The 15,561-nt window shown below is 39.1% G+C and overlaps 1 protein-coding gene across 4 annotated transcripts in view; it reads right to left on the bottom strand.

Annotated features, from left to right (window-relative positions):
* Positions 1-561: 561 nt before the first annotated feature.
* Positions 562-15,561, bottom strand: part of GALNT1 (polypeptide N-acetylgalactosaminyltransferase 1) — a 182,603-nt gene continuing 167,603 nt past the window's right edge. For all 4 annotated transcript variants that reach the window (XM_067569940.1, XM_067569942.1, XM_067569943.1 and 1 more), the window contains 3 exons: positions 14,532-14,630; positions 13,686-13,820; positions 562-2,236 (listed from right to left, as the gene is read on the bottom strand). In XM_067569940.1, coding sequence (XP_067426041.1) covers positions 2,090-2,236; positions 13,686-13,820; positions 14,532-14,630 — 381 coding nt within the window. In that variant the 3' untranslated portion in view covers positions 562-2,089. The remainder of the gene's footprint in view (positions 2,237-13,685; positions 13,821-14,531; positions 14,631-15,561) is intronic.

Genomic DNA, 15,561 nt, shown 5'->3' with positions numbered 1-15,561 from the left:
ACCAAATGATTCCTAAAAAAGCAAGGATGACAAGCAAATATACAAATGATTACATCCCCACTCTCCTACCCTCTTCACTGTGTTAATTTGCCTCAGTGCCCCATTTGCCACTTATTCCACAACCATCTCCAGGCTTCTTTTCTAGTCAACTCCTTCATATTTAATACTTACATAGACATAATGCACCAAAGCCACTACCTTTACAATTCAAATCCCTCCTTGCCATTTTGATCAACATCAATAAAAAGATCAATGAAATATTCAAATGTTATAATATTTACCCCACCATGCTGTACATTAAATTTTGTGGAGTAACTGTGTAATATTGTAACCCCTATCAATATTGCTGCTTGCTTTGTCTTGTTCTGTTTATTCATGTCCATAATTAGATCACAAGCTTTTGAAGGTAGGTGCCATGGTCATTTATTGTAAGGTGCATAAGAAAACTCTTGGGAATGGTTGCAAAAAAGAAATAATAAAAAAAATAGATTTCTTTGATTAAAGTACTGTATAAATAGAATTCCTAAAGTGGCTGCAACAGTAGACAACAGCTGCAATATCTTTTGCTTTAGTCAAAGTTTAATTTGCTTCACAGGACAATTGGCCAAACAATGACACATTTATTATAAAAAATATCCTCTCCATTATATTCATCTTTTCTCTTTCTAAAAGAAAGCTCACTGAGTACTCAGTATTTTGTGGCTTGTTTTCAAGATTAGGTTAGTCCAGAAAGGTTCAACTTAAATGGAATAAAGCAATTCAGTTCAGAAGTGCAAGATTAATGTAATGTACACAGTGCTACTGCTTTTGGCCATATTAACTTTGAAAACCATGCCAATTTAACAATTTTTCTTCAATTTTTATTAGAAAAAAGCAGCAGATCAACATTACAATTCAAGAATCTAATCTAAGTATGCACTTGACAATTAAGCACATCTGAGTATGAAGTGAAAAATTTTCCAGAAAACCTTCAGCTATGCCAATCTCCTGTTACCCAAATAATAAATCATTTTGCAGGCTGGCTTTCTGATGACTGGAAATCAAACAAAGAACAAAAGATTTATTGCTGTGAAAACAAATCTGTAGTACAGTAGTACGAGTCTTGGGCACTAAGCATAATCAGTCAAGTTAACTTAAGTTCCAAATGCACTAACATCCTTTGTTTGGCCATGGAAGTCCACGAGGTGGCTACCCAAGTACAACTGAAACGGCAGGTCTGGACAAAAGTTAGACAGTGTGTTAAACCTCCAGCTTTCAGACAGTGATAAAAACATACATTACAATTCCAACAGCTCACAAACCAAATTAAAAACAAAAAGTGAAAAAGAAGCCGAGCTGACATTCAAAGAGCCAATTTTTTGTTCTTAAGATCATCTTGTTTGCACCCAAAATTATTTCAGACCCACCAGGAAAAAAAATCCATGAACTATTACACAACTGAAAACAGAGAGCACTGTTTGACTTGTTATTTTTTCTCACTGAGGTATAAAATCTACATATAAATCTGATACTTTACTATAACAAATTGTACTTTTCATAGTTCTGATTTCATTTCCTTTAAACCCTGTTTTACATATTTCTTGCTGTAAAAATCTTATTTTATGATATTGAATGTGGTCTCCAGCTCTGTTCCATTTATTTTTGCAACTATATTTAATATGCTGGTTACCAATGCTAACCAGGAAAAAAATTCTTGGAACTCTCTTCATTACATCAGCACTTTCAGCAGAGGTTACTGATGTGCAAGCAAACTATAACGATATGCTGCTCTCCAGAGAGCGTATTTCATTGATTATGTTTCCACTGTCTAAACGTTCTCTAGAATGATTCTTTGATGAAAGAGACTCTTTTCAATCTTGTAAACATCAGCGTGCGCAGTTTCACTAGTATGTATATAGTTTCACGTGCTTATACAGGAAGGTTGATTCACAGCTACTGAAAAGCTAGAAGAGTCAGAGTTCTAATATCTGATGAACCTTGCATCCTGCAGAGCAGAAATATTTTCGGTTTTTTTTTTTTTGCTACTTAAGGGACACAGCCAAAATATTTGCAGAGGTAGCCCAGTCAATCTTTTCTTTTTCAAAATCTCTCAGAATAGTTCTGGAAGGGTGACATTGCGAAGAAGCCACTGCTGAGAGCGGCTGCCATTGCAGTCTCTGATGCTGGGTACCTGGCTGTCTTCTTCGGTGGCTTTGTCCAGGCACTGGTTACTGTTCACATGCAACAGGGTTAATTTCTTTGAAAAAGAAAAGGAAACAAGTAAGATTTTACAGAAAAAGACCAGGCAGAAAATATATCAAATCTAATTCTTTTTGATGGATACTAAAATTATTTTGATTCTAAAAAGCATTTTGTGGTAAACATAATTAAACAAATTAATATAAGTGTATAAGTCTACCACCAAAACACATATTTAATAAAATACACTGCACTTAAAGGCAAAAAAATTAAGAATATTTCAAAATCTTGCAACTTACCTGACTAACAAATACAACGAATTAGATGGAATTTTGAGAAATTATGTGTTATGGTACTACCCAGAGGCCCCAACTAAGATCAGGCCCCATTGTGTTAGGCAACATACTGCCATATACATAGAGAATCCCTGCAGTTAAAAGGCTAATCTAAATGGACAAAATGAAAAAAATGGGAGAAAGAATGTTAGCCTCACTATTATACACATGACATTGATTTACTTGACGCTGCATATGAAATGGGTGTTAAGGCTGGGAACTTAACTCAAACCTCCTATGTTCTATTCCAGTGCCTAAACCATCCTACCATCCTTCCTCAGTTTTATTTACTCTTCATCTTTAAGCAGTTGCATTACACTCTTTCAGGAAGTAATTTACATTTTCTCTTAAACTTATAGGTAGGTTAATCTTTTTATTTCCATTGTGATAACTTAAAATATCTACCAGGAACTTTGTGAATTTCTGATTGCTCTGGGACCAAAAAATCTGTTTGCTTTCAGGCAGTAAGTTCCACTGTTTCACTACGTTGACGTCTGAGAGCAAATGCCTTTAATATAATCAGCACGAACAAAGAAACTATTTGGGAAACGAATTAAACAATGGCACAAATTGAAGTTATGGGTACAATCTTGTCAGGAAAAGTTATGAAGCAGTTTACCTGTAGCTGTAAGGTATTAATAAAAAAAAAAAGGTCCATTTGAATAAGAAACTGGTCACTACTGGTAGAACAATGCTCTACAAGTTTTCTACACGAAATGGGACAATTTTCTGCAACTTAACAGAGACATTTATCAGACAATAATGAAGGTTACTTAGCTGTAACCAAGGTTCTTCAAGATGGACTTTGCATATTCATACTTTTGGGATATGCACCAAGTGGTGCCATTGAATAGTCTAGCCTTCTACTAGCAGTACCTAAATCAAATACTCATGCATCTCTCTGCCCTTGCCCTGAGCACGTTCTGAGGCCATGGTTATAAAAGGAGTTATGGCAGCAATCATCACCTCAGTTCCTTCTCCAGTTAATATCAAGTCAATAGAAGATAGGACTTCACAAAAGGAAGAAAGGAGGGTAGGGAGTGTGAATATGCAGAGTCCGTTTTGAAGAACATCTATTACAAGTAAGTAACTGAGTGTCCTCTCATATTCCCAATCTCGGAATAGTTTAGTCAGTAGTACACATATTAAATCAGATGGAGGATAAGGAGTCTTAAGTGAACAAGGTCTGAAGATTCAATCTAACAATCTGTGCATCTGACATGGTTGCAATATCTAACAAATAATGTTTTGTAAATGTATGTATAGAACTTCACATGGCCACTCTTCAAATTTCCATTAGCAGAACTTGTTTCAAACATGTTGCTGAGGCCACTTTTGCTCTAGCCGAGTGGGGGGAGATTGTGATGCAGTTTTATAATGTTCTATTATTCACTGTCTAAACCCTCACTATGGGGACTCATGGACATTTTTAGAGCTCTTATGTGAGTGTCTCTCTGAGCTCACCTCCCTTTGAAGTGGAGGGTTACAGTGACGGTTCTTGCTAGGACACTGGATGTTGAAGGGCTGACTCCATAAGTAGGAGCTTGAGCCTCAGTTCTCTGTCCGTCCTGGATCTGGGCTTCAGTTGCTGACCAAACCACACTTTTGTGTAAAATGTTTCTCTCCCAGGCAGTGAATGCACTGCCAGTGACCATCAGTCACTGGATAGATTCCTTGCAACTGAGGCAGGCATACACTTGTCCAGGGGAGTCCACAGAAGATAAAGTCCTTTTCTTTTCTTCTTTTTTTTATTTTTTAGGCAATGGCCAAAATAAAATGTAAACGAAGCAAAGAAAGAAAAAGGGCTTCAAAAGAAACCAAAATGAGCAATTCTAAGTGAGTTAATGATCCGTGAATAGACATCTAGCTCAGTCTCTAGCCAGAGGTGGCTGAGAAGGAATGGAGGAGGGATTCATGGCAGGTGGGGAGCAGTGCACGCGCAGGCAGGATGGACTGCTACCAAAGTTCTCTGATAAGCTGCGCAAGGATACGGACACGCGTATAATGGAGTACCCATAGGGACACTACTTGAAGAACAACTAGATACGCATGCAGCATGTTTTGTTGTTTTTAACAAATTTTTCCTGAAATGCTTTTGTTCTAAAAAAAGGTGATAGCTCAAAACCTACAGGGAGTGTGCTCAGGGAGACCAGAAGATGTTAGAGATGCAGTTAGCCTGATAACTGTGACAGATCACTAAAAACAGCTAAAATAATCAAACAAAACCCAACATCATTACACAACTGTATAAAAAAATAAAGAGCTCTTGTGTCACAGGTCACAGAAACCTCCACAAGTCCCACCTGCCTCAATTAAAGCAACAGTACCAGGAGAGAATCACTACTGCAGTAAAACCTCAAAGATATGAACACCAGAGTTACAAACTGACCGATCAACTGAGCACTGTGTGGAACCAGAAGTAAACAATTAGCCAGCAGTTGTGTGTGTGTGTGTGTGGTGGTGGGGGGGGGGGGGGGGGGGGGAAATGAAAGCAAATACTAGACTGTGCCTATATTGAATCTTAAAGGTTAGCATGCAGAACAGAAACACTAGGGTCTGCACTGTTTCCTGTAAGCCAAGGGTGCTGTTTCACACACTACCCGCCCCCCCAGTCCAGGAAAACAAAGCTGCCACAGGGAGCTGCTGATGCTGCAAGGAACTGAAGGTTGCAGCCAAAGCCTGACCTGGAGCTGGAGTGGGATCCAGAGTCTGATCTGCTACCTGCACACTGCTCTGGAGGAGTTTTAAAGGGACGCAGCTTGTGCACCGATGCAGCCAAAGCTTTGCCCATGGCTGCACTCTTGGATCCTGCCAACACTTCTGGGAGTGCAAGGGGCAGGGGAGGGAGGGATGCTGGAAGTAGGCTGCCACCAACCCACTGCCACGTGCTGCCTCTGGAGTGCAGCGAGCAGTGCACAGAGCAAGGGAGAGGGGCTGAGGGGAAGAGGCAGCTGAGGGCTTTGGCTTGTAGTGCTAAGGGTGCGGAGCAGGCCCCCCCGTTCAGCCCAAAAGGCAAGAAACAGGAATAGGGCAAGGAGTTGCTTGCAAACCAGGCAGTGCTGCCAGGTGCCATCTTTGCAGAGATCTCTCCCAGGCCTCAGCTGGAAGACACTGATTGCAGGGTACTGTACCATAATGTTTTGTTCAGAGTTACAAACATTTCAGAGTTACGAACAACCTCCATTCCCGAGGTGTTTGTATCTTTGAGGTTCTACTGTAATACTAACCAAACAGTAAGGGATGCACCAGTGTTATCTATCACAGAATCATTGAGTTTAAAGCCAGAATGGACCAGTGGACAATCTAGTCTGACCTCCTGTGTATTGCAGGCCACCAATACCACCCGCACCTGCCTATTAAGCCAAACAACTGAAATGGACTGAAGTATTACAACTCTGTTGTATGCCACAGACAGAGAACAGGAGATTCACTATCTGGTGGAAAGTCAGTTATGGCACACTTGTGTTACTCCGCATGCTGTGGTTGGCTGAAGTGCTGATCCTGACTGAGACCAGTGACCATCAATCAGGCAAGAGAAGGCCTCCATCTCTCATACCACTACTGGTGAAAATTTAAGCTTAATTTGTTCAAGAGGGAAACTGCAAGTTTCCACCATGGAGCATGATTATCAGTTGTCTCTACCCATTAGGTTGGGAGTAAAGGCTCAAGGCTTCAGTGGTAGCTGAGCTGATCCCAAATCTGAGTCCCAATTAAACTCAGGATCTTTCAGGTGGTCAGATGTTCCCCTATATGGTTATGTAAGAGGCCCGTCAAAGGGCAACAGGCCTCTTCTGGTTTTTTGTGGGGGGCCTCCTTTTTATCCATTCCCCTGTACTGCCATGTGTTGGGTTTATTAAACCATCTTATCAACCATAGCACATCCACCAATGGGTTATTTTTGTAGTTTATTAAATGATAACCATGTTATGTCTCACTTTCTTAACCTGTCTTGTTTGCCCCAGAGATCTTGACAAAATAAGGGCTAAGCAAAAAATTTCAAACTATATTTTCCAGCCTTATTTGGATGCTTATAGTTGATACTCAACTCATTATCATCAATTCTTCTTTCTTAGGGGTTCAAAGACACTTGTGGACACCAGCACATGTTGAATACTGCACACATGTCATTTAAAGATTCACTTTCCCTTGTGTTTGTCCAGGTTAGTTGTTCATGTCAATAAAGTACTATAATGCAAAAGCACAGTTTTGTAGATGTGCTTTATACGTTGTATTACTGTCAAAATCTGCTTTTGATTTAAGCAGTGTTAAGAATCAGCACTTCATAACAATAAAAGATGGTAATTATTGATAGCACAAAGAGATAAGGCAGACACCAGTGATTATGCAACTTGAACAAATCCCAACTCGGCAAAATATAGGAGATGTTCTCAACCCCTATTTCATGATGAAACAAATGTAATAGGAGTAGGCAGCTAGATATAAGAAGGATTTAATTAGTGAAGGTCGGAAATTTCCTGACAAAACAATTTATTTGGAAAATGCTGATTATGAGAACCTGAAAATTGTTGCAAAAGCAAGTTGGGTTTGACAAACTTCTGCCAAATCACAGGCAGGGTTCATGCCTGTTTCCCTGCTAGCTTGCCTGGGGAGACCAACCATGTGGACTACCCTGGGGTCTAGGAACCCAGGCTTAGAGGATCCACAACACCAAGACAACCCTGCCATGAAGCCAGGTAGTGCTGAACCCTCTGAGAACTGGCTGTAGCTAGGTTCCTGACTCTGTAGTAGGGAATCTGGAGGTAGCAGTATAGGTTTCCAGGGTCCATGGTTCCAGAGGAGACCCACCATGTGGTCTGCCTTGGCACACTAATGAGCCAGATGGCTCTTCATGCTGATCGACTCCAGAACAGAGAGCCCTCGAAGCAAACTAGCCTGGGAGACTGGAAGCCTTGGGGTCCCCGGCTCTTGGGCAGCCCACATGGCAGGTCAGCGCAGGAGCCACAGATCCTGGGAGCCTGGGCAGCTGCTGTTTGCAATTTACAATCTTGTCAGTTTCATTGCTGCTAACTAACAAGAATGTCAATTCCAACCAGCAGCAGCTATCCCAGGAGCACATTTCACTTCAGAAACATCATGTGTTAGGGTTTCTGAAACAATTTTTTTTGGAGGGGACATTTTCTGGTTCATGAGAATTTTTGAAAAATTTAGTTTTGTTCCAATTTATACAGAAATCTAATTTTGAAATGTCAAAACTTCTCATGAACCAGATTACCTGAGTTTTGGCCAGCTCTAGATATAACAAGATCCTCCAAACTTGGGTAGACTGAGCCAAGGTGTTTGGGATGAAGAAAGCAACAACGTCTGGTAAATGGGTTGTGTTTTTGGTGTGCCCTGCCATGAAAAATTACAGGCAATGTACCAGACGGGCCTCCTCTGGAATCCTTCTTGCAGAATACCATCCAAAAGCACCACAAGTCATCAGCACGGGACCCAGGTGGGGGATGAGAATGGGTCTGCCTGCACTGGGGAGAATGAGACTGAGAAAAGTGATTGCCTGTCTACACTGGACAGGGGAGATGTTGGGAGTTAGGTGTGTGCAAGAGACAGAGAGAAAAACAATCTGTATGGGAGACAGTGAAGTGTGTGCCACTCTAAGGCCTGGTCTACAATACAAAATCTAACTGTGACTGAATGTGTCTGTCAGTAATCATGTTAGTTTTATGCCAACTGAGTGTTTATTGCAGCTGATTGACATGGTACTGAACACTAATAGTCTTTTTCTACACTTACACGTTATGAAACTTAAGTCCATTATTGCATCAGAGAATTGCACAGTTGCAATATGCATGCATGAATACTGTGAATGCACTGGTGGAACTTGCAACATTACACTGGGTCTACACTAGTCGTTTTCTTTCAGATGCACACTATAATCAATGCCCACACAATACTCCCTGTAGAGCTGCAAATCCTGTGGATTGTTGCACCTACTACTAATGCCCAGCACAAACTCCCTAAGAAAGATTACGTCTGCTTGCATATATTTACTTTTTTGATTTGTGCCACTGCTAGTTTTGAATGGTTCAGAGAATTGTGAAGATCCTCACATGAGCAGGGAGAAACAGGGTATCATGCCATTCTGGAGAGTTAGCTACTGCTGCCAGATTAGATTAGGGCCTAGAATATATTAAAATGAAAAATACCACCTTCAGGGGGGCAAGCTGAAGCAAATTAATATTAAAGAAATAAGCTTTTGTTTTAATTTCTCTTATTTTGTAACACTATGGTTTTACTTTTCTGTCCTAAGAGTGATGAGTCCCCCTCTGTATGGCCCAGTGAGTTTCCTTCTGCCCTCCTTCCCCCATGTAATGAAATGGAGATAGTGGGGGTTGCGTCATTCCTTGTGGAGAATGGGAGGATAAGGTCAGCTAATGGGAGGTGCTAGCACCTTGTTAAGATGTAAATGGCTTTATTAAGAGGCATAGAATGGGTGGCCTAGCAGGTTATCCATTAAATACCACCAGGAAACTACTCAATTCATTCAACCATTTCAGGGGCCACAGGAAAGGAGAGTTTATCAACTAATCCCTTTACATCCTAGAAAATCTCCTTCCCCTAGTCTGTGTACACTTCAGGGAGTGTGTTATCCATGTGAGTGAGCTTCTCTTACGCCTGTGCAAGATAAGCAGGCTGTTTTTGTCTATTGAAGCCACAAACTGTTTCAACAGCCGTCTCCTTTGCAATAGTGAAGGTTTCTCAAAGTGAAAGCAAAAAACACTTCACAGCTTCACAGCTACTGTGAGGCACAAGTGAGATGTTTTTCCTCTCTCTTGGCCTTATCTGGTTATTTCATGTTCTCCTGATAAAATGCTGGCCAGATGCAACCTTGACAGACACCTTCCTATGTGCTCCACAGAGGAATGAAACTGGAGAAATGGAAGAGGGATATCTTGAGAGTGCAAACCAATAAAGGGATGCACTGGGAAGAACAAAAAGGAAGCACAAAGAGGTCTGTGCTTTTGTGACTGAATCACAAAATAGGCTTTTAAAAGAACAAAATAAACCACAAGATCCTTTGTCTAGTGTCCCAGACCAAGTGTTTTTTACACCACCCTTACACCAATGCAAGTAGAAGGAAAAACATAGTACAAAATAATCCAGCTGTTTGGGCTAAGAGTCCTTACTACAGGCTCTTTGACTTGTCTTTATGATTTCTCAGCCAGGGGAAAGCTTCCCTGCAAAGATCTGAAAGTTATATGCTACCTGCTGAGTGACCTATCCATCATCATCTTATCTCCTAGTAGTCCTACACACACCCTGCAAAATATACAACTGTAGTAGGTTTTATAGCCAGGGACTAGCAGAGGGCAAGCTGCTTTACAACCAATCACCACAGCCTCTCTTACAATGATAGCAATTTATTTTTCCAATGTGATGTGCAAGTACATTTTCTAATGATGGGTATTGCCGGCATAAAGGTAAAACTGCAGAGTATGGATGAAATCAACTCATGATTTGAAGAATACAGTTTTCACAGTTTCTGCAGTAACAGGCAATATCATGTAAAGCAGAGAGATGATAAAAATAATTCTTAGTCATTAGGAATATGAAAAAAATTCTATAGAAACTGAGAACAGCTAAAGAGTAGCTGTGTCATTTCAAGAGTAGTTTGAAAAGTTTAAATACAGTATTCACCTTTTTAAGGTTCTTGATTTTAAAGCTTTCTATTTCTATGGCCTTCTGGTTCTTAACTATGCTTCAGTAACATGACTAAGTTACTCACATAGTTTAAAAGTTGACTTGGTAACTCACCTATATCTCAGTCTAATAAAAAGCCTAACTACGTTGGACAGTTAGTGTTGGGTGAGCAAAAAGCAAAGTGGAAAGGACTCAGTCTCTGGGGAACTGTTTTGTGGCATAACTTTACTAACCATCAGTTTTCCAAGGAATATAGCTAAGTTAGAACAGAATAAACAATTTTAAAGATAAATTATTGCCAACTCTTCTTGCTCTGTTTAACCCCTTTGTTGGGTAGCACTGAAAAGAAATTTAAGAGCTTCAATTAATTTTTTTTTTAAAATCAAGACCTTAATCTAGTTCTACTGATTGATCTTGAAAAATTTATATCAAGGAATTATTCCAGTTCTAGGCTTTTGGTTGAATTTTATGCCCTACACACACACAATCTTAGATTCCAGAAATATATTTGTGATAGATATTGCAACTAAATGTAATCCAGAGAAGAAATCATGGGTTCCCCAAGGATATTACTCAGGCACCATAGGTACATTCTCTGCTTTATGGGGGAGATATAACAGATCTTGCAATCTCAGGCAGTATCTTTGGGGAAAACATATAGTATTAAATATATATATCACTATGGGTCAGGACTACAAGTATGATTGTGTTCTACTCCATAGGGAAGGGTTACCACAGCTCCTTTAGGAACTAAAAACAATGGTGGTGATTAAGATGAATCACACTATAAACACCTCCAAAGAGGCACCACTCTCTGGGAAAAGTCACATATATATTGGTTCAAACAAGGCTTCAGAGACTAAGACGACAAAGCTTTTGATATAAAGGATGAGCTTGAAGTGACACAATTCCTTCTTTCTGATCCAGCAAATGGATAGGACCTTATGTCCAAAGGGTTTGCAGAAGGGCTGGAAAGACTTTGGCTTACTATGGCCCCATAAGACTGATGGCTGACTTTGTTTTGTGTATGTTGTCGTAATGCTTTTCCTTAAGAGGTTCTTGCTTAGAAAGATGTGTGTGATACCTTGAGACTGCTGGTAAGACACTGTTCATAGCCCTCGGAGAGAAAGCTAAGCACAAGTGCCTAGCCTTTACACAGACTGGTTTGCTGGGGATATCACAATGTAAGGCAAGGAGCTATGCAGCCTTAAAATCTCAGTGAGGAGGGAGAGAGATGCTGGTCTCCACCCAAGAGAGATGATGGCTTGGAGCTGGAAATCTAGAGGTGGTGCCATTGAGGGACTGTAGAGGGGGAATAAGGGTACAGTCACCCTGAAACTGTGACAATATTATCTTTTTCTTTTAGAATATCCTTTAGAAAAAAGATTAGAAAAGCTTCATAAGCAGATGAGCTAGGAAGTTTTTTTTTTCCATTTACACAGGTTCATCATCTGGAATCTAAAGCGTGTTAATTTGTGAGTGGTTAAAGACTCTGATGCAATTTGAACTGGAAGTTTTAAAACTTCATTTCCCAAGAAGCCTTCTGAAGTACAAGCACATGGCCAGCCCAAATAAAGTCAAAGTTTCTCTCTTCATTCTAGTGAAGTAATTTCCTCATATCTCTAGGAGGATTTATACTATGAAACAACTGGGGGGCTGAGGTAATTTTCACTTCATTAATGTTTTCCCTAAAGATCAAGGCTTTGTTTACACTACCTTTTGTAATACAACCACCTGCTCAAGTGAAATGAGGATGCCCGGATGATTAGAGCTTTCTCAACGAAAAACAATTATCTGCTTTCAGTAAAATAGGAACTGCCATACCAGATCAGACCAATTATCCAACTAGTCTGGTACCAGATGCTTCTGATGAAGGCGTAAACCCTCTTAATGGAGAAACGTGGAACAACCTGCAGAGGGGAAATGTTTCTTTCTAACATCAGGCTACTAGTGGATGACTTATATATTGAAGAATGAAGGGACTGATCTCCTGTAAACTTTTAACTAGTGTAACTGCAAATAATATTCTTATTATTGATGTCTACCCATTCTTTTTCAAATTGTACTAAACATCAATAGTATCTTGCAGCACTGAGAGTTTTGTTATTCAAAAGAATCAAATCTCGGTTACATGCTCACTAAGAATGGAATATATGTAGACAATCACTTCAAGAACCAATAAATGTGTCTAAATAGTTCAAAATTGCTCCATCCATTGTGCTTTTCCTGTCAGTTGTCTACATTTAATTCCATCTGACTATTACTGAATTGCCTAGCTTTAACTCCTTCAAAAGCTCTTCACAATGTTATTCTAGATTTGACTAGCCTATCTTTTGTCAGCCAGAAATTTTGCCACCCCACTCTTCATTTCCTCTTACAGATCATTAATAAACATGAGCACCCATGCTAGTCGATACCCTTTGAGCAACCATAATATTAACCTTTCTTTCTCCTTATAGATAACTCATTGATTCCTATTTGTCATCAGCCCTTAAGCTTCTAAGTCCATAACTACTTAGTTACCTTAATACTATCTTGTGGGCATCTTTATCAAAGACTTTTTGAAAGTCCAAATAGAGTATCTACTGGTTCTCCTTTATCCTCCTCAAATAATTTGAATAAGTTGAAGGGGCAAGATTTTCCTTACAGAATTATCTAGCAGTCATCTAGTATAGTAGCTGACTTAAAAGTTTTCAAATTAAGAGATTTTGTCTGTATTCACTGCTCCATTGGTTAGGAAAATACAATATTAAAAATCATGTAATCTGACTCCTCTCGCCTTATACCAACATTTAACTGCAACATGATTTTAGAAGCTGATATTTGACAAACTGCTGAAGTTACAGATTACTGATTTATATTATATGAAAGCTTTCAAATGGTGTAAGTCATTAGTTTCTAGCTCTAGCAGTTAAATATATGATTTTAAAAACAACTTTGACATTCAAGTGAGAAGTAAGATATGATTGCAATGATATTTGAAAGTCCTATACCTCAACATGCCAGGCCTAGAAATGAAAGGTTTACACTATTCAAAATTCAGTGTCCCAACTTTATTATTATAAAGTATTTGTTTTAACATTGGCAGAAGCAAGATATCAGATCTTGATGTATCACAGGATCCTTAATGTTGGTTTTATTTTTTACTGGTCCAGGACTAAAAATAGAAAATTCCAGCCCTTGGGCCAGTGTAATTTTCCTTCTCTGGTTTTGCTAACACCATAAGGTGCTAATATACCTTTTATCAGAGGCCCTCAAAGCAGTTTCTAAACATGAAGACTCATTCCTGTGAGATAAGCAAAAGTTATATTTTTTCCTGAGGTAGTTAACCTGAGGCACAGTGACTTGCCCAAGATAACAGAGAAGTGATGACAGATAGATGACTCTCAACGCCCTGTTCTGACCAACAAATGACAGCCCTTAGTAACAGGAATATATTGTTTATCATAGGTTATGTGAAAATGTATGCAAGAAACTAACTGAAAGTCTTATTTCAGCATCACAAAAACTTACCATTGGATCATATTCCCAAAGTTGATTGCCTTTAAGGTGGTGGCACTTGAGCATTGTGACTGGGCCATTAAGTTTGGAGACATCCAAGCATAAATCATCTGTTCGAATTTCTTTGTTGGCAGTATATGAGAAAACCTTTGTAGAAAAATAATAATGTTCATCTACTGAGTTCCTCAGAGAAAACAGCAGGTTCATATACCATTTCATTATTACTTCATTTATAGCAAACAATTTTTCTTTTTTTTAAAAACCACTGTATTCAAAACTGTTTTCTTAGGAGACAACTATATAAACACCATATCAAGAACAGAGAAGTTCTTTAGATTAAGAAGTTCCCAAATGGTAGAAAGGGATGAGCATCCTAAAATGGGTAATTCTGGCAGGCTGGTAAACAGCATTCAAATAAAATAATAAAATTAAAGAGAGAAGTAGATATACAATAAACTCCTGAGTGAAATATAAAAAACGTAAAACTATAAACAACAGTATTTTTATGTCTGAATTTGCAAAAGTGACAAAACCAACTAGAGAGATCTGTAGACAGTTCCAGGGATCATACAGGATGTCTACTGCATAGATTACACTTACTTACCAGATGTGCGGGGAGTCATTGGAAAGACACCCATTGACTACATCGGGTTTTGAACTGGGTCCAAATGACTACACTAGTGGCAACAGAAACCTTTTTTTAGGTACTCTTTTTTAACTCATCTTGCAGGCCACTTCTCACATTAGGGTTCTTTAAACAGCACATTTTCTGTACAGTTAACTATTGAAAGTGCTGGAAATTATGTATTAACAGATGAGTAATGTCTGAAATAATTTAAAGTTGTAAAACATCGTCACCTGGTTTCCACCCATTCCATGACAGTTAAAAATTCCAACTTTTTCATTTTCCTTTCTCGCCATGTTATCCAGGCATTGATTTGTCTCCACATTTCTTATCTGTAGAAGAAATAAAGCATAACATACATCAAGACAGGTTATTATTAATAGTTATTGGGGGAACAGAATCAGCTCACAGAGGATACCACTGGCAACTGATTCACAAATAGTGATGAACAAATCTTCTAAAAAGTTTGAGCTTCAGCTGAGCATAAAAGCATCCAAGGGTCGAAAATTTATTTTAATTTATGTAAGGTCAGGCTTTCATGAGGTTTCCAGAACTTCTTGGTTTCAAACAGACTAGATATATAACATGGGTGGCCAAAGTTACTGATGCCCCGAGACCCGCCTCCCCTCTGGGCAGAATCCTTTAGCCCCATCACCCTGCCACAGAGCAGAAGCTCTGAGTTCCCCACCCCACGCTAACAGGTGAAGAATGCTGGGGGGAGGGTGGGCGGGGGGCACAGAGAGCTCCATGAGCTGCACCTTAACTGTAAAAGAAGAGCCTCATGCAGCTCACGAGCACAGTTGGCCGCTCCTGATAAATAACTAAATCAGCCTTTTATATTATTTCATAACATCTCATTCTAACTGTAACTAGTCAATTCATAGGCACATGAAAAACAAAATACACTCTTAATCACAAAAGATTCAGGTTTGATTTGAGATTTATAGGAAAGTGTTGTTTCCATACTGCTTTGAAAATGTTATGCACCATGATGTAAAAAAATGCTGTGTATTACTTGAGCTGGTTATTTTATCTAAACCTTCAGCTGATCAGAAAAGCTGAATATTTTAGAAACAAGTCATTCTATCTTACCAACAGATTTCCACTCCCTCCATGAACTGCTAAAATGTAATATAAGCGAGGAGGGAAACATAAAAAGATTAAAGTAAAAAATGTAATTCCAGCATATTTTACAGTACTGTGGAACAAAAATATAGTTATTCTTGCAGTTAGCTTTATAAAAATGTCCTTTTCAAGGTGAAA

Source organism: Emydura macquarii, unplaced genomic scaffold (genome assembly GCF_026122565.2).
Source record: "Emydura macquarii macquarii isolate MOO-44397 ecotype Brisbane River unplaced genomic scaffold, CSIRO-AGI_Emac_v2 contig_2975, whole genome shotgun sequence".
Lineage (NCBI taxonomy): Eukaryota > Metazoa > Chordata > Testudines > Chelidae > Emydura > Emydura macquarii.
Note: the sequence above shows the minus strand (reverse complement) of the source record. Positions and strands in the feature narration are given on the sequence as shown.